This window comes from Drosophila bipectinata, chromosome 4 (assembly GCF_030179905.1).
Source record: "Drosophila bipectinata strain 14024-0381.07 chromosome 4, DbipHiC1v2, whole genome shotgun sequence".
Classification (NCBI taxonomy): domain Eukaryota; kingdom Metazoa; phylum Arthropoda; class Insecta; order Diptera; family Drosophilidae; genus Drosophila; species Drosophila bipectinata.
In genome coordinates this window covers 16,080,879-16,099,994 of record NC_091740.1, presented here as the reverse complement: position 1 = coordinate 16,099,994, position 19,116 = coordinate 16,080,879, and the positions used below count along the sequence as shown (strand labels likewise).

The 19,116-nt window shown below is 43.2% G+C and overlaps 2 protein-coding genes across 14 annotated transcripts in view; one reads left to right on the top strand and one right to left on the bottom strand.

The window, feature by feature from the left end:
• Positions 1–17,009, top strand: part of LOC108132472 (myb-like protein X) — a 157,259-nt gene extending 140,250 nt beyond the window's left edge. For 10 of the 13 annotated variants that reach the window (XM_070282347.1, XM_043213378.1, XM_070282342.1 and 7 more), the window contains 3 exons: positions 325–743; positions 1,250–1,364; positions 16,230–17,009. In XM_070282347.1, coding sequence (XP_070138448.1) covers positions 325–743; positions 1,250–1,364; positions 16,230–16,870 — 1,175 coding nt within the window. In that variant the 3' untranslated portion in view covers positions 16,871–17,009. The remainder of the gene's footprint in view (positions 1–324; positions 744–1,249; positions 1,365–16,229) is intronic. The other 3 variants (XM_070282348.1, XM_070282345.1, XM_070282341.1) reach the window with 1 other exon arrangement.
• On the bottom strand, positions 8,983–11,627 carry LOC138926824 (uncharacterized). Its single transcript, XM_070282376.1, has 2 exons — positions 11,506–11,627; positions 8,983–11,452 (listed from the first exon to the last, which is right to left on the bottom strand). The coding sequence occupies exons 1-2, from the start codon at positions 11,625–11,627 to the stop codon at positions 8,983–8,985; spliced, it is 2,592 nt and encodes an 863-aa protein (XP_070138477.1).
• Positions 17,010–19,116: the final 2,107 nt, after the last annotated feature.

Genomic DNA, 19,116 nt, shown 5'->3' with positions numbered 1-19,116 from the left:
TCTATTAATTTTTAAGGATTAGGTGACAGTATCTTATATTGCTTTGTTAAACAATAGAAAAATACATGAAAGCCTTGGATCCGCCCACTTTTGTTGTTAGCTATTAACCTTTAGCCTTCAGTAATTTATATTTTAAAATTACTGGGCAACTAAAATAAAAACATTGCAAATGCGATAGTTGCGAAAGTTGTTTTTTTTAATTTATCCCTTTTATTTTTAATGCAATGCTTCGCCTCAATTGGGGGAACACCTGTCTCCAATGCTACCGACGCCACAACTGCTGCCTTTGCCACCACCGCTGCCACCTCTGAATTGCATACATAGGGGCTGAATTGTTCGCAAAACGACGCAAAAAGGCGAATAATTGGATAGTCGATGAAACCAATGCGGAAACTCAATGTCTTCCGTCTGGTATTCCAGATTACCAGCAGAATCAAATAAGGCCGGCAACGTCTCCCAACATTTTACCAGCGTATTCTGATGCTGGAAAACATCGAGTCCAGTTAAATATTCATCAAAATCAGTTAATTGAAAAATACTCAAAGCCTGGACTTCAATTTGTTTCATCGCCTTGGGAAGCCGCATTACAAACTGGTTCTGCTAGTTCAGCTTTTTTAGAACCATGCAAAAACGAAACCATCGCGACCCCACATTATTCAGAAAATGGAGCTAAGGACTTAATAGATATTTCGCAGCGAACCCAACATGATACATTTGTTACCAATCAGGGAATAAGTGAAAATGTGAGTTATTCTTTTAATACTCTTGCAGATGGCATTTATTTACATTAAAAACGTGCAACGCACTGAAGTACACATCTCCAACCCTATAAATTATATACATTCTTAAATATGATCACATCCTATGTCAATATAAACAAATCCGTCTGTTTCCGTACGTGTATTTTTATTTTAAATAAATTAGATTTAATTAAATTACCTTTGGGAGAATTGGCCGTCTAAATTCTACAGCTTTCATCTAACTGAACCAAAATATTAAGACTTCGGTTCTTTTGAAGAAAGAATCATAGAATTTTTTTTCAAAAGTTGTAGGAAGAGATTTGAATTTTTCAAATATTGCAATATTTGCGATGAATTTAAGATTCGAAATATTTACAATACTATACGGTATATCTTTTAACATACATATATTTTCACTTAACGGGAAGGGTCTCATCTTCGGCTCCGCCGATTTTCCGATTTTACATTTTCTTATTTTTCTATTATAAAAAAGTAATGATTTCCCACAGGTCTCATCTTTATCTTCACGTAATGTCAATGTACCTCCGAATACCCAAAGAAATCTAGCGTATACCCCAAGTGTTGCTCAGGGCTGGGGTGGTCCTAACGTTAAGCTGCCCAATGGTGAGCGAAACATTTTTAATTTATATATATTTTAAGATCTAATAACGTCATCCTTGTTGAATGATTTATAATAATTTTATTATTGGAATCTATAATTAAATATCGCAAAATGTAGAAATCAAAGGAATATTTTCAAAGTTAAATTAAAAAATTAATAACATAAAAGAATTGAAAAAATATTAAACGGCTATAGCCGAGTTTCCCGACAGTATCACACACGTTACTCATATACTCGATCCACAACTTAAGTAACCTTTAAAGTTTAAACATTAACGGTATGGGTTCTCATTATGGTAAGAATTTTTGTTGCATACTCTTGCGCTCGGGCAAAAAAACCACTGCAGCCTAACGACCAACTGACCTGTTCATTAGTGAAACATACTAAACAGTAAAGAACGCCTGTAAAAATTATCCGTTTTGGCTGATGATTGATTTTTAGGTTTAGACTAGACATTGAAAAGTTTGGTATCGAACAATATTCCAAAAACATTCAAGAACTGGCGCTACAAAGATTTTTCTGTTTCGGGGGCTGGACTGGTTGGGGCAAAACTTTGTTAGAAACTTTGTCTTCGAGATCCACGAAAATTTAAGCTCGAATTTTAAGCTCTTTTGTATGGTAAATTTTATATTATATATTGGGGTATATCTCCTCTAAAAATCGTAGGATTTGGATGATTCAGATGTTTTTCAGATGTAGGTAAGGTTGAGGCGGCGATGCGGGGCCTGTCACTGTAACCCCCGTCCACTTAATCCGCTAGGGCTCCTTGTGGTACCACTCAGGCAGAGGTCCTACCAGGGGACCTCCCCCCTCCTATCTGCTAATGTGCCCAAGATTATGCTATCTTTCCTGCGGCAGCTCGGGGTCCCATCCGGATCTACGAGGTCTGTTAGGTCCGTGAGTGCTGCTGCGCCCAAGAATTTGTGTCAGCTGCGTCCCTGCGCAGGGCATTGACACAGGAGGTGTGCGACTGCCTCTACATCCCCAGAGCTCCTGCAGTAGTCATAATGTGGCACCGCTAATCTAGCCGCGTGTGCTCCTATTAACCAGTGTCCTGTGATGCCCTTGACTCCCAGACAGCAGTCCTGCCTATTGAGGACGATAAGCATCATTGATCTTTTCCTAGAGCGGATAGGCCATATCATGCGTGAATTCCTGCAGTTTTGGAGATTTCTCCATTTCCTCAGGGATGCGCGGTCAAAGTGATCCCTGCATTTTAGCCTAAGGGGCTAAGGGGATGCCTACTGGTACCTTCTCCGGTAAGAGGATTGGTAGTACCTGCTCTTGCTAGTTCGTCAGGGGCGCCATTTCCCTCGTGGTCCCTATGTCCGGGCACCCATATGAGGTGGATCTCATACTGCTGTGCCATCTCGTTAAGAAATCTGCGACACTCATTTACTGTCCTGGAGTTGGATGAGAATCTGTAAAGGGCTTTGAGTGCCGCTTGACTGTCTGAGAAGCTATTACTTCTGCTTGGAACACACTACAGTGGTCAGGGAGTCTAAAGGACTCATTTAGACACAGCCGTTCGCAATGGAAGCCGCCTCCCACCTGGCCATTCAATTTTGAACCGTCTGTGTAGATATGTAGGGAACCGACTGGTCCCGGGATTTTTGTGGCCCATTCCTCTCTTGTTGGAATGGATACCTTATATTTTATGGTGGGATGATCAACAGGTATGCAGTTGTCTGTAGCATGGCTATCTTGGCCCCCATTATCTCTACAGGTAATAGGTCGAGTATGAAGTCTAGGGCGTCTGTCGGTGTGGTACGCAGCTGCCTGTGATACAGACCGCCATCCTTTGCGTTTTCCTAATTCTCTCTCTACATGTGGAGTTTGTGAGAGCAGGTCACCAGACCACCACACCGTAGAAAAGGATGGGTCTTATGACCGCCATCTGACTATCTTTGGGGACATCTTTGTGCCTCTGTGTGAGCCTCTAGGGTTTCTTTGCTGACCAGTTACTTTCCGAGGTTTTAATGTGTCCTACGTTTGGTGCAGTTGTTGCGAGGACCTGCCGGACTCGGGAGGCCTCTGATGTTTGTTGAATGTTCGTGCAGAACTTGGTCCTGGCATTCCTTTTTGCCCTACGCAGTTCTTGGTTGTACTGCCTAAGGTTCGTTTTGTACGTCTCCCAGGCTGTCTCCGTGTTCGCCTTACTGGCGAAATGATCATGATGATGATAGGCGTTGGCATCGCAACCTATGATTAGGTCGATCTTGAGCTTCCTGCTATCTTCCACCAGCTGTTTGAGTAGCGGGTACGGGGGGAGGGCCTCCGGACCGTGGTCCATATACGCCGAACACATTTACTGAAAACAAAAGGCCTTTTACCTGTTGTATCGGCTTTGCCGAGCCTATACTCCGACGCCCCCAACCCAAAAATCCTGTCTCCAAGGATACAAAGTTTCTGGATCGGCTCTTCCAAGTCTGGCTCTTGCGCGTCTGCCTCCACGCCGATACCTCCTGGTTGGCTCTTCGCATCGGATTTATAAATACGGACCGTCCCATGTTCAAATCCATACTTTAACCCGAGCTCCGACCTTTCCAGGGTTTTCACGGTCTCCTCGTTGAGTGTGAGGACGACCTGCCTCCGCAGTCCTACCGCCTCCTCGAGCTTGGCCGTGGGAAGCGTCGGATTGCACATCCTAAGCAACGTCAGGATGGTTTTAGGGTCGGCTGGCTTTTCTGTGAGCCACACTCGCGCCCTCGGTTTGCTTGAGATCTCCTCCCAGTCAACCGCTACCAGCTTAGCTCCGGGGTAGACCTCTCCAAGTGATGCTATCATTCGCTTGTAGGTCTCTACCGATCGTGCGTCTTGGCAGGCAATTACCTTGACGCTACCCTGATACCATCCTGCGTCTTCGCATTCTGGTCGGGGTCGTGCGCTCCGTAACATCTCCTCCACGAAGCGTCCATGCAACTCGTTAACCACTCGTCGCCAAAGGTCCGTGGGGATAAGCCCATCCTTGGAACCCTTGTCCAGGACTCCAATTAGGGTTCTTCCCTTCGTCACTTCGGCGAACGAGCGGTTGGACGGCTCCGGCTGGACCTTCCTCTTCTTGGCCTGGGGGGCTTCTTCCTCCGTGGACCTCTGCCTTTTCACGCTTTGTGTGATCTCCTTGGCAGGATCTGACCCAGCACGTTTTTTCGGATCCAGCCTCACACCCGCCTTTTCTGCTTTAAAGTCGGGCAGGACCTCCCTTGCCCACTTAATAATCTCGTCCTGGTACGGGTTGGCTTCGGCCGATGGGTCCGCCCTCATTTAAATGAAGGCTGCTCTTTTCCTATCTTTATAAGAGCACTTTCGCAGCGTCGAGTGAGACGCGCCCGGACCGAGGTTCGTCATAGGAGCCCCGGCGGTTGGTTTAGAGGTTGACCCTGGGGTCTTCCTCTCCACGCCGTTCGGTGGTCCCATGGCTAGCCCCGCTTTGAAAGAAGAAGCCAAGGCATCCTCCTCCAGATATTGCCTTTCTGTTGGGGGGCTTCTCCATCTCAGCAACTCCTTGGCTTTTGAGGGCCTTGGAGTTTGACGGGTCAATGACCCCATTTCCGGACTTTTTTAGGGAGTTCCGTTCTCCGTTTAGGTTTTTATTAGGTAAGGTAGAATTTTTTGTCACGATAATCCTGGTTAAAACTGGGAGGTCGGCTGGTCCCCCAGAGTTCGCATATAAGCGTCCAAGCCTCCCCTCGGACACGCGTCCTTCGGCATATGCTGTTCAACCTTGAATTGGGGTGATTTAAGGAAGGGAGTGTTCTTCTCCCCGCCCGACTACCATTAGCCAGCATCCTCGGCAGAGACATGACCTTACCGGGACCTGTTACCAGCCGCCCTCACGTGGAGAGTATAGTCGCACCACCAGCGGTGTACACAGTTACGGCACGCAATTGCTTGAATATGGATTCTCAGCAACAAATTGGTATTGCATACTTTTACGCTTGGGCTCTAGTATGGACTAGAGCTGGGAAAAAATCGATTCCCAGTGCATCGATTATTTTCGATGTTTAAAAATAAAACATCGATTAAATCGATTTAATCGACAAAAAAAAAAGTTTTGTTTTATATATATTGAGATTAATCAATTTTATTTATATAGAAAACAAAACAAAAATACTTTTCTGTTGCCATCTATTTTATCCCAGCTTCATTCCATACTGTTTAAGTTTAAACTTTAAAGGTTAGTTAAATTGTGGGTGGAAGAGATGAATACCGGATGTAATATAGTCGGGAATCTTGTCTATAGCCGTCCTTTTATGTATTACACAGTGCGACCAAAAAAAAAAAATTGGAGGAACTTTTGAAGAGACCTAGTAGGAATTGTTCATTAGGTCGAATATGGTATAAAACCGTGTTTGTTGACTTATTTAGAAAAAAGTTCCTTTTTCGGGACTTTTTTGTTTTTAAAAATTTTTTAGTGGATTTTAAAATTTCCGTTTTTTAATAGCTAAATGATGTAGCTTTTTTTGCACAAGATAAGGATAAAATTTGTTGGCACAAGAAAGTGACATTTTTGAATTTTTGTCTTTTTTTTCGGACTTTGACGCCAATTTTTTGGTACAGCTTCATTTCGGTACAGTACTTGTTTTGGGAAAAGTGTTTTAACTTCAACAATTTTCATAATTAAAATAATGAAATTGGTCTAGTTTTATTCAGAATTAACGCGACAATATTGATATGTGTCAAAAATGATACCATTTCTTGGCAGTTGTACCGAAAAAATGGCGTCAAAGTCCGAAAAACACGCCAAAAATTCGAAAATGTCGACCTAATGAACAATTTCTTCTAGGTCTCTTCAAAAGTTCCAAATCATTTTCGCACTGTGTTATTTATTATATAAATACTTTTTTTATGTACTCTACGAGTACCGGGTATAACAATTATTTGGGCTTCAGAGCCATTAAATTAGCTTTTCAGAATGTGTGTGGTCATTGAGATTTTTCATAAATCATCAGTTCATTTTTTTTCATTTTTTTTCCAAAATAAAATGTCCAAATTAACTTGTTTAAAGAAGTTATAAGTTATTTTTTATGCAGGAAACTGGAAACTGAAACTGGATGATTTGATGATAGACCAGCTTAAGTTGCTAAGCAGTGACACAATGTGCGCACAAAGTGTATCTCGACTAAACATTGCTAAGCTAAAGCGTTCTTAAGAGGGGCCCCTTGAAGTCGAGCGGTCGACAAACAGTCGGCTTTGTCAAAAGACCCCATCAAAAATATAAGGTCTTCATATATTCTTGATCAGGATCACCTACTGAGTTGATATAAGCATGTCCATCTGTCTGTTTTAATAAGATGTCCCATCTTTGACTGAACCAAAGTTCAAAACAAACATAAGTAGGTTCCATCACCCACAGTTTCCGCGGTACACCTATGAGAAGAAATTGATAAAATTTTTCCATATATTGAATAAAGTAAGCCGTCTAATTGCGTTGACCATTATGCTTTTAAGTACATATCATTTTTAAAATTTTTGTGATCCAACTCAAAGTATGGGTTCTAGTGCCCGAACTTAAGAATACTCATCAAAAGTTAAAATCTCCGGATTTATACATATTTTTTTGTGTTTCAATGATTTTTATTGACATTTGTAGATCATACAATGTTTTAATTTTAGATTTAAGGAAAAGGTCGAAATAAGGTTTGTAAAGTTTTTTTTAATAAGGAAAATGTTATTGCCCGTAAAAGGAAGGAATCATTCATAATTGATTCATTCAAGTTGTCGGCAATTCCACAGTTATTAGAAAAAATTAATTACCCCTCATTTGCAACACCTTTGCTCTTCGATTATATCTCTCTGTCAGCATGGCTTTATTAAGCGCCGCTCCAGCACCACAAATTTACTGGAGTTGAAATCCTTTGTCATAGTTGTCTTTTTTAAGGGATATCAAACCGATATAATTTACACAGACTTAAGCAAAGCATTTGATTCAGTTGATTAACTGAATTTAAGTGATTACTCACTCTTGTTGAGTAAACTGAATATGCTGGGTTTTCCTATAAACCTCTTAAAGTGGATCTCCAGCTACTTAGATGGAAGGACACAAAGAGTCTCATTTAAAAACATACAGTCCCGTCTGGTCCGTGCTACATGTGGCGTCCCTCAAGGTAGTCATCTTGACCCGTTATTATTTACGCTTTTCATAAACGACTTGCCCCCTGCTTCAACGAACTCTCTAGTTCTTATGTATGCAGATGATGTAAAGCTTTGTCTTCCTTATAAAACCATCTCTGCCCAATGAAGTCTTCAGTCTGACTTTGATAACTTTCAAAAATGGTGTTTAGCTAATGATGTAATACTAAATGGATCAAAATGCAAGCATATGTCATTTTATCGTTCTTGCCCTCTGCAAGCTACGTATTCTATTAATGGGATTGCCTTAGAGAAATTAACTCAGGTTAATGATCTCGGCGTCCTATTAGACATTAAACTTAAATTTCCGACCATATTTCCTTAATAGGCTAAAGGAGTCCTTGGTTTTATTAAAAGGTGGTCAAAAGAATTTAATGACCCATACATAACCAAAACTTTATTTATTTCTTTGGTCCATCCGACAGTGGAGTACGGTTCATGGATTTGGGTCCCCAATTTGGAGTACATAAGGACCGCATAGTTTCCGTACAAAAGAATATTTTAATACTCGCACTTAGAGGTCTATACTGGGATGCAAATCTTCAGCTTCCATCCTACAGTAGCAGACTTTTATTTATAAACTTACCAAGCTTAACAAATCATGGGACAATTCTCGGTGTAGTCTTTCTGCATAACTTTATTAACGGGGATGTAGATAGCCAGCATTTACTTACACGCTTAAAATTTAACATTCCTAATAGAAGGACTCGAAACTTTAGTCCTCTGTTCCGTAGCCATTGTAATTCGACATATGCACTGCATAATCCTTTTATGACAAAATACTTAAAAGCTTAACAAATATAGAATTTTACATTTTCTTACTAACTCCTAGCTTAACAAAATACAAATAGCTTAATACGTACTAACAAATCGTTTCTCGAGCGCCCCTGGGTCGTCTGGGCATCTAAGCTTTATGATGAATACAGGAAAGCTAGCTGATGCTCTTATTGATGCACAAACCATTTCAAAATTCTGAAACACCGCAAAAAAAAAAAAAAAAAAAAAAATTGTATTCCAAATTTGTGAACGGTGTAGTACTTAATTTTTCTACTGGCTAGTTTTATTGTCTTGTTCCAAAGAAAAATTAATTTTTAGGAATACTTTACGTGCAAATGTTTTTTACGTTGCGCGTTCAAAATATTATTTTTATTTGTCTCATTTATTTATAAAATTCTTCTTGTAATAATTTATTATTTATTGTTGTCACCGCTTGGCCGATCACGGGAATGCCTTATAACACTCGCAAATAGGACAGTTGTTGAAGTGATGTGTAACGAGCGTTTTATTCTACAAGACAATTGTTCTTAACCTGATACATAATTACTTATCTTCCCCTTTCTGTGATGGCGCAAATCGATGTGCTTTATCCGCCAAATCATTTCTTCCAAGCTACCCGATTTAGTGTGTACAGATAACATAAACTTAAAACCTAAACATACAAAATACTGACATCTGACACCTAACACTAATCTCAACTATCGATAGCCACTAGTTCGTTCCGCGACATCCCCACCCCCGTGAAGCAGCCGCATTCACCACGTCCAGGACAGCTAGCTTCGAAGCGGGACGCATAGTCGTCTGGGCTCGATCGGTAGTCCGCACCGCTGCTCGACGAGGTACTCCATCCTTCCCGGTGAACACCTCTTCCACGACGCCTCGTTTCCATTCCCTTCGTGGTATGGCTGGATCGCAGATGAATACCAGGTCTCCTCGACGGATGGGCTCGACGCGCTTGCACCATTTCTCCCTGCGCACAAGAGTTGGCAGGTACTCATGCACCCAACGCTTCCAGAAGCGATCGCGCATCATCCTTGCTATGCGCCACTGCTTCCTAGTAGCGGATCTCATGGGCTCCTGTCCATCATACTTGGGGAGATCTGGGATATCCGATGCTCCTTTCAGCAAATCGTTAGGCGTCGGTGGAGCCTCCTGGTCCACCGTCACCGGTAGATGAGTGAGCGGCCGAGAGTTTACGATGCTCTCCGCCTCAATCAGCAGGTTCTGCAGTACATGCTCCTTGGGCGCGAGCTCCTTCATTGTGTGCGCCAGCACCTTCTTCACGCACTGCACCATCCTCTCCCAGGCACCGCCTTCAGCTGGGTTCGCCGGGCAGTTGAAGATCCATTCGACTCCCTTAGACGACAGCTCGCCCTGGATCTGTGCAGGCTCGAACACTTCGCTGAACCTCTTGGCCTCGCGGTCGGCTCCAACGAAGTTCTTCCCATTGTCGCTCCTGATCCTGACCACTGGTCCACGGCGGCTCATGAAGTTCCTCATGGTGATTATGCAGGAGTCGGTGGACAAATCGTGAGCCATCTCCAAGTGGATAGCCCTCGTGGTCAGGCACGTAAACAGTGCCACCCACCTCTTCTCTGTGCGACGTCCAATTGTCACAAGGAGCGGCCCAAAGTAGTCCAGGCCAGTAGACTTAAATGGCCATCCGTTGGCCTCTAGCCGATACGCAGGTAGGGGGCCCATCTCGGGCTGTGTGGGTCGTGCCTTACGAACGTTGCATTTGCTCACCACCCTCCGTAGCAGTCTCCGCAAGTTCGTTATCCAGAACTTGCTCCGAATCGATCCGATCGTCGCCTCCGTGTTTTGGTGGCACATCTTTTCGTGGTGTTGCTGCACGATCATCTCTGCCAGCGCCTCCTCGTGAGACAGTATGATCGGCCGACGTGCGTTGTATGGCACACACGTCGCGTCATCGATCCTTCCACTGGCTCTCAATACTCCGTCCTCGTCAAGGTATGGGGACAGTCCGTGCAGTCGGCTGTCCTTGACGACGTTTCCTTGGCTGTCCTCAGCAAACGCTTCTCGCTGCGACTGCCGTATCAATGCGCGCTCTGCTTCAGCGCACTCCATCGCGGTCAATCCGTAGACCTCTTCATCGCGACGTATTCCACGGCATCGTTGAACAAATCTGAGCGCCCACGCAGTCGTCCTCACCAGTCGATTATAGCTGGAGAACCTCTGCAGGGATATAAAGTTTACCGTGACCAAGGCAAACTCACATTTCATTTCCTCGTCGTCGGTCGTCGGAGGAATCCAGTCCTCGCTCGATCTCGGCCAGCTCTCCTCTGGACCTCGTAAAAACGGCGGTCCGTTTAGCCATCGCGAACCGATGCTCAGGTCCACGGCCTTGCGCGGCCTTGTCGCGTCATCCGCCACGTTTTCGGCGGACGGGATCCATCTCCACTGGGACGCCTCTGTCGATTCCAAAATCTCCGCCACCCGGTTTCCGACGAACTGTTTGTATCTCCGGTGGGTGTTGCTTATCCAGTGCAACACAGTCTTGGAGTCCGTCCATAGCGCACAGCTGCTGATCGCCACACCGTGCTCCTGCTTGACGGTGTCCATCAATCTCGTGCCCAATACCGCTGCTTGGAGTTCCAGTCGCGGGATCGACATGGTTCTCAGCGGGGCGCATTTCGTTTTGGAGCTTATGAAGTGCGCCTGCACGTCTCCGTTCTCGTACGTGGCCCGCCAGTAGGCCGCTGCTGCAAACGCCGATTGACTGGAGTCCACGAAGATGTGCAGCTGTAGCGTCCGCACTCGTCCGCCGCCAAAGTAGTGGCGCGGGCATCGAAACTCCTGGATCCGACTCATCCCTTGCCGCCAATCCTCGAAGGCTGCGGCCAATTCATCCGGTAGCGGCTCGTCCCAGTTGACTCCTCTCCGCCAAATCTCCCTCAGCAGCAGTTTGGCAGTCACCATGTAGCAGCTCAGGAACCCAATCGGGTCAAACGTAGACATCACCAGGCTGAGGAACTCCCTCTTGGTAGGGACTCGTTCCCCCGTCATCACGTTCCTCGGGACTCGATGGTACTTGACGCAGAACTTGAACTCATCGGTAGCCGGCTGCCAGTACATCCCAAGCACCTTCTCCTCAGCTTCGGTCCATCCGACGCTGGCGATGGGCTCAAGTGGGTTCAGCGCTTTGACCACACTTGCCGAACTGGAGGTAAATCGGCACAAATCAAACCCTGCTTCAGCGTGAATTTCTCTCACCCGTGTCGAGATGGCGATAGCTTCGTCCTCGCTGGCGAAACTGTCGACGTAGTCATCCACGTAGTGGTATTCGTTGATGGCCAGGGCTGCTCGCGGGTCCGTGCTGCTATGCCGCAAAGCATTCACGGTCTTCACTTAGTTCGCCGAACATGGTGAGCAGGCCGCTCCGAACGTCATCACTGCCATCTCGTATACGTCCGGCTCTCGCTGGTCGTCTCCGTCTCTCCACAGAAACCTCTGGGCGCATCTGTCCTTCGGCTGCATCAGTACCTGATGAAACATCTCCTTGATGTCTGCACAAACTCCAACCGCTCCTTCCCGAAAATGGAAGAGCACTGCTGGCAGGGGCTTGTAGCGCTGTGGGCCTTTCAGTAGCGCTGAATTCAAAGACACACCGACCACCTTGGCAGCCGCATCGAAAACCAGCCGGATTTTCCCAGGCTTGTTCGGGTTTTCCACTCCGAAGTGCGGCAGGTACCACACTTTGCCCTCCTGAAACCTCTGGACTTCCTCGGCCTCCAGTCGTCGTGCGTATCCCTTCTTGACATAATCGTCCATTATCCGGATGTAAGCCGACGCTAAGTCCACATCGCGCTTCATTTTACGCTCTATGTTGACGAGCCTCCTGAGGGCCATGCTGCAGCTCTCCGGCAATCTCACTTCGTCGTCCTTCCATAGCAGCCCGGTCTCGTATCTCTGGCCTACACGTTTGGCCGTCTTCTCCAGGGTGCTCAGGGCCCGTGCGTCGCCGCTATCTCCGACTGACGGCTCCAGGTCCACTCTGCCAGCTGCGACTGGCTGCACCGGCTTCGCTCCGAAATTCTCGGTCTCGAAGTAGTCGCTGACCATCTTCTCCAGAAGATCATCCTGGGGCACGGCTAGGAGGCACGAATTCAGAAGCGGTGAGCTCGGCTTTCCGTTCACCGGTCCATATACCACCCATCCAAGTGCGGTGTCTGCTGCAAACGGCCCTCCAGATCCATAACTTTTGGTTCCGAAGGGTACTCCTAAATGCGCATGATCCAGTCCAATTAGGATCCTCGGCGTCGCATTGTTGTACGGCATCACCGGCAGACGCGTGTTCGCCTTCACTGCTTGTACATCCTCCTGACGCAGGCTCTGCATCGGAAGGTTCAGATTGGCCACTCCGTACACATTTTTCAGCCCATGGCGCTTTGGTTTGCCCGCTGCGCTGATCTGCAGGCTGACCACCTTCGTGTGCTCTTTGGCGGATTTTCCACCAAACCATTGCACATTCAGCTGTCGACTCTCGCCTTTCAGGTTCAGGCTGCGGATGAGTTCGTCGTCGATGAGTGTGACAGACGATCCTTCATCCAGCAGTGCGTACGTGTCGACCTTCGTATTCTCGCCGTACAGCGTCACGGGTAGAATCCTGAACAGCAGGTGGCATCCAATTGCAGGTAGCCTCTGGTTGTTCTCCAACTCAGTGCACTGGTAGGCTGCAGTTGTCTCCGTGAACGCACACAGGAATATTGGCCATTCCTCTGGCTGACCCTCGAAATCGGGAAGATCAGGTAGTCTGCGTGGCGTCCATCCTTGTATGTTTGTCGTCGGCGCTCCATATGATATGGGCGATGGCGCAGGTACCTCAGGGTGGACATAACCTAGCACCGGCTGTGCTGCGGCGGTCACACAAGATGGCGGAGAATAGCGCAGTATTGTTGTTGTTGACACAGGTTGTCCGTTTGCCCAATGGCCGCCAAGCGTCGGCGCCAAATTCGCACTCCATTGTGGCGGCAAATTTGTACTCACTTGTGCCGGCAACTGCAGCGATGGCGTCACTCCGAGATCCGTTTGCAGATTGTCCCTCATCTGCCTGGGCAGGTTTTCGCTCAAACTCTGCCGTGGCGCTGCTCCATGATGTGGCAGCCGCTCACTCCAACGCCACGTGCCCCGATTCCAACGGGATCTCTGGCGGCCTCTGCTTGTCCTCCACTTGCTCTTTCCTTCGCCAGCTCCGACTCCAGACGTGCGATCCTTTCCATTAAGGCCGCCACTACAGTTGTGGGGTCCGTAATCTGCCCCGTCGCTTCGGGCTGCAGGTTACTTGCCGCTTTCCTGGCGGCTGTTCCACTTTCCTTCGGAGTCTGTGGCCTCTGTCGATCACCAGCCACACTCGCAGAGCTGGTCGCGGTGCCAATTGCTGTGGCCGTGGTGGTCGCAGTTGCGGGAACGCCCGAGGCTTCCAGCCTGGGGCTCCGCCTGGGTGAGTGCTTCGTGGGCATCATCTTGCAGAGAGCGAATAAAAGAATTTGTCACCGCTTGGCCGATCACGGGAATGCCTTATAACACTCGCATATAGGACAGTTGTTGAAGTGATGTGTAACGAGCGTTTTATTCTACAAGACAATTGTTCTTAACCTGATACATAATTACTTATCCTACATACCGCTTTATTGAAAGCATTTTTTTGCTTTATTGAATTTCAAGCTTTCTTCATGGAGACAATTTTTTTAAATTAACCAATCAAATAAAAAATAATTCAACACCGTTTTATTTTAATTTCTACCCGAAAACATATATAGATGAAAAGGAAGAATCTTGTGCCGATGAAGAAATTGTGAATGTTTGGGAGTTGATTCAATCATTTGAAGGACATTCCTTAACGGAATTTTCGCAACCAAAATCGAAAAATGAAGGCAAGACAAAAACCCTTTTACATCCCCAATGTATTTAAATGTTTTTAGGGGTAACCTATGTACAATTGGCGAAACACTGTCAAAAATAAATTTTTCTCGCTTATAAGTGTTATACAAAGTCCTCACTCTTCTGACCAATGCTTCCCTAGTCCTCCTCTAATATCAATGTATAATACATTTTTGTTAAATAAATAATTTTTTTATGAAAATAATAATAATAAATTTTTACAGAATAGATTCTCACAAAATTATATTCATAATATGTAAATATTAAATATAAAATCATAAAATAAAAGTTCATAGCAACGAGAAACAAAAGCTATTTTCGTTCCGAGCCGAGAAGTTTATTGCAGGTTATGTTTTCACATAGTCAGAAAATTAGAATAAGTTTCAGTGTAACGCATTCCAAATTCACCAATCTTCAGTGGTGCATAACAGAAATTTTGATAGAGGGCGCCAAAACAAAGGAATCAGCTGCCAAACACAGCTGTTGCAATTGCAAAGCACAGGAGACTGAAATATTATGTTTTGTTAACAAAGTTTGAGAGGGTAGAAATAAAAATCTAAACAGTATAACAACTTTTTTTGAAATGAATACCAATCTTTGTGGTTTGTATTATATGTTTGTAATCGTCATTTGTAGATTAAAATCGTTGTGTCCCCGTAATCGATCAAAAATGAAGGTATCCTTCTCAATGCATATTTTGGATAAAGTCTCATGCTCCATAAGGGATTTAAAGTGAGTCTAGAAGAATCCATCCACGAAACGTATTGTATGTTGTAGAGTATTAAATTCATGTTCGAATAAATTTAATTTGAAATACCACTTTTTCCGATTTTGCGAGAATTTTTCATTTTTAGGACATAACCTTAATTTGGCAAACACAGATTTTTTTACGAAGTGTTTCGAAGCAAAGGGAAAAGTCGCAAAGGAGAATGCTGTCTTTCATTTTATTAAAGATTCATTCATTTTATTAAAGAGTACAGAGATATCGTAGACCAAGCGAGTACAAAATGTTGCTACTGCTTGACGCAAATGTGGGAGAGGTGCTCTTCTATCTTAAGTCAGTAGCGCCGGAATCATGCAGTTTGGCTGAATTCAAAAACTCTTATAAGTTTTCCGAAAACCAAGAAGCCGTTGGACAACACTGCCTTTTCATGAAAAGGGCAATATATCTCACAGAAAGCACGCTGCTCCACACTTGTATTTCTGCGAGCTACAGGTACTTCTGATCCGATCATTTCGCTAGTCAATTTAGATAAAAGAATACAGCGACCGAAAAAAATGTTCCTTCCATTAGAGGTTTTGGACCTATTAGAGGGCTCATCAAATCCCGATGACACCACGGCGGGTGAGGATGAAAGCTCTTTTGATATTGTGCATTGTGAACATTAATATAATATTGAGTTGGAGAACAAAGAGCTGGACTTTTGACTTCTTTAAATTATTAATTAACTTTTGGATTTGGATTTTCTTCTTAAAACTGTAATACATTGTTAAAGGCACAACAAAACAACAAAGTACTGTCACAGAACCAGTTAATAAGTACTCTAAAAATCTGCAGAAAAATACATTAGCTAACGAAAAAAAAGGGGCGGTGCCACGCCCCCTATTTTTCTATTGGTAAAAGATATTGGTCAATATAACCCTATGCAAAAAACAGAAGTCAAATATCTTGCTCCGATCTTGAGTTATTAATTGTTGTCACAAAAATTGGTCAAATTCCCCATAGTGCGGCTTTATCCCGAGGGCATAGGAAATTTCTCTGCCCGAGCTCTGCCACACACACACAGTATAAATGTGTGAAACGTCATGCTCACAGCCTACTTTCTGCTATTCGTTACTAAAACTTATGCGTTAAAATCATATCAATGTATTGGGGTGCCGACCACTGACCTAAATCAATGAGATCTTTAAATTAAACATTAAATATAAATGAAATTTACTATTTTTTTTATATTTGTTAATGTTTAATCTCTTTTTTTTTTTTCATTACGAAACCTATGTGTTGCATTTTTTATTTTTTTCATAAGTTAATAATAATAAATACTCTTCTTCTTCAGGACTATTTGTACCCAAAGAAATATCATTATCCAGTTATGCACCACCACCAGCGATATATCACAATCAACAAAAATTTCAAGCTCCTCGAATTGTATGTAGTAATTCTAATGAAGATCAAAACCTATACAATATCAAAAATGGGTTGCCATTGAATGAAATTGGATCAAAAAGCTCGAACAAATATCAAAAGATCTTTACTCCCACAAGGTACCAGGAAGTACCAAAAGAAGTGCAGATCGGGTCTCAAGTAAATTTCAGTCCTGCGCAATTGTCTACTGATAAAATATCTCGATTTGAGAATGGTGACAATTCAAGTCAAAATAGTTGTATTCATCAATATCTTACAGTTCGGCCAAAAACAAATGTACGAAATGCATCTCCCACTCCCTTTGGGGTTACAATTAATAAATCCGCAACAAGATCTCCTAGCTCAATACCTTCTTTTGGAACTACACTCTCTTATCCTTCATCTACGACATCTGCGAAATGTGGCCAATTTTATAACAGCAAAGCTTTGTCACAATTGCAAAAAGGCCCAACATCAAACATCCAAGCTCATGGATGGGAAGCTAAAAAAACTCAAGAGGATTATTGGTGCTCCCCACAACACCACGGAAATTTACCGTATACTGATTTTTAAAAAAATCCGATCTACGAAATGACTTAAAAAACGTCAATTACTATGCTTTCATAAACATTTTGTAATATCATTTTTTTCTGGGTATATTTATTAAAGAAACATGAATAATAAAGTTGATAGATCATCGATCAATCCAAAATTTCACTTTTATCAATTTTATTTTATTTTCAATTTTATTTATTAAGGGCGTTTTTATTTTTTTTGGTTTCTTTTGGTAACTATTTTTTTTTTTTATTTAATTTGTTTTTATTAACTGTATAGAATATTATTTAGGCATTAAGATACTAACAATATGTTTTAAAATTGTATTCTATGTTACATTAATTAAATTAGTTTGGCAGGGACGGAAAGTCGTTGTGATGTAAACGGGTTTGGTAATTTCCGGCTAAGCTGTTTGGCTGGTTAGTAGGTTTAAGTGAGTTGATAGTCTGACTTAATATTTGGGAATGCTCTAATCAATTTTCCTTTTAGCGGGTTTAATTTGCAACTGTTCGAGTTTGGGATATATAAGAGAGCTTCAATTATTGTTTTTAAGATCCTTGATTTTCATCGTTAAAGGATAACATATCTATATTACTGATGCTTGAATATTTTTTTTTTTAACTTTTGAACCAGTGAAGAGGATTGTGGGATCTGTTTGTTGTAGAGGATGAGCGATGGACTAGTTACGAAGCTCATTTTCTTGTGGTCACTATTCAGCCAAAATGGGAGGCCTAAAATTCAAAATGGAACAGCTTCTTGGGACTCTGATAATTTAATGGCTTGCTAATCAGGCAAGATTATGTAGAATGTAAGTGTAAGTAATGCTATTTTTTAGCTATTCGTTGGCGAAATAAATATATAAAATTGAATCCGTAGAAAATTGTAGCGGGACCGAAGACGGTTTTGTTTAACTTAGCCGAAATTCAGATAACCAAATTCTGTCGGACAAAAGCTTAATGATTTAGCACTATTTTTACTACTATTTTTACTACTATTTCTTGTAGTAATAGTAGCAATAGTAATTAACTAATATTTGGTATTTTTTTAACCATCTATGGTATTACTAGCTGAAAAAGTGTTGTTAAGCGTGGGCGCAAATGCAGCTGTTAATGCAGTTGCAATTTTTTTCTGAGCCGTCGGCACATTTTTTCTGAATATCGGATTTGAATTTCTTTCCTAATTGGACCACACACCCAGAAGGAAGTAAAAACTGTGTCGCTGGGATAGAACTCCCTACCCACAAAGTGAGCATCACCCACCGACAGACGATCGAGTAAATTTTGGCGAGCCGGACTTAAAAGTTTCGAGCTGCCGTGTGTGTGTGTAAGTTTAGCTGTGCCAGCGCGGTGCGCTTGTTTAATTATCGCAGTGGTTTTAGTTGCAGAGGACAGACTCTTTTGTTGACGAATTAATATTGCCCATTATTGGCCCAGGCCCGGGCCAAAATATTCTACGAGAGTATTCTACAAGTCGTGTACAACCTCACTGCGAGCAAGCTAACCACGGAACGTTGGCCAAGAGGGTACGTTCTCCCGGACAGCCTTGCTGGGGCATATCGTCAGATAGTGCCCCAGGCGGAAGAGTGAGGAGAATTAAAATAAAGACCGCCACTAAAAAAGTGAACAGACCCAAGCCATCAGGTTATGTCGCGAAATTATAAGATTGAGTGCTGAAAATTTGTCAACAACTGGCGGACCTCGACTGAAAATGTGTATATAGACCCAAAAGATCGAAAAATCTTAAGTTTTAGAGTGATCCTAGGCTCAAGAAAGTTTTCCGAGTAACGGGGATAGGCTGCGCCGCCATTTCACTTATTGGCCTAGGTCATCGACCTCACCGTTAGTGATCGAGTAAAACCTCACTTTCACACACCCAGTGTGTGTGACATTCATTCTGTGACATTACATTCTCGCTACCGCTACATGCAGCATTTAGTAGTTTCCATTTAATTTAAAAATCACTATTTCTACTAAGTGGCCACGACTCCCAATTATAAGTGAAAGAATCTAAGATTACATTTTTTTGAGTGGCTCTAAATTCTAAAAAAATTTTCTTTTGAGAGCCTTCTGCCACTCGGATTCAACCATCCAATTATAATTCACGCTTTTTTTATTTCTTAAATTAGTAATTAATTAAATCTACGATAATGGAACTAAAATAAGAGCCAATGTTAAATTTAGTGCTTTCTATGTAAGGAAAAGTTGTCCACTGGGTTTATTTGTACATTTTAAAGTCAGCCATAATTCCCAAATTTACTAGTAACT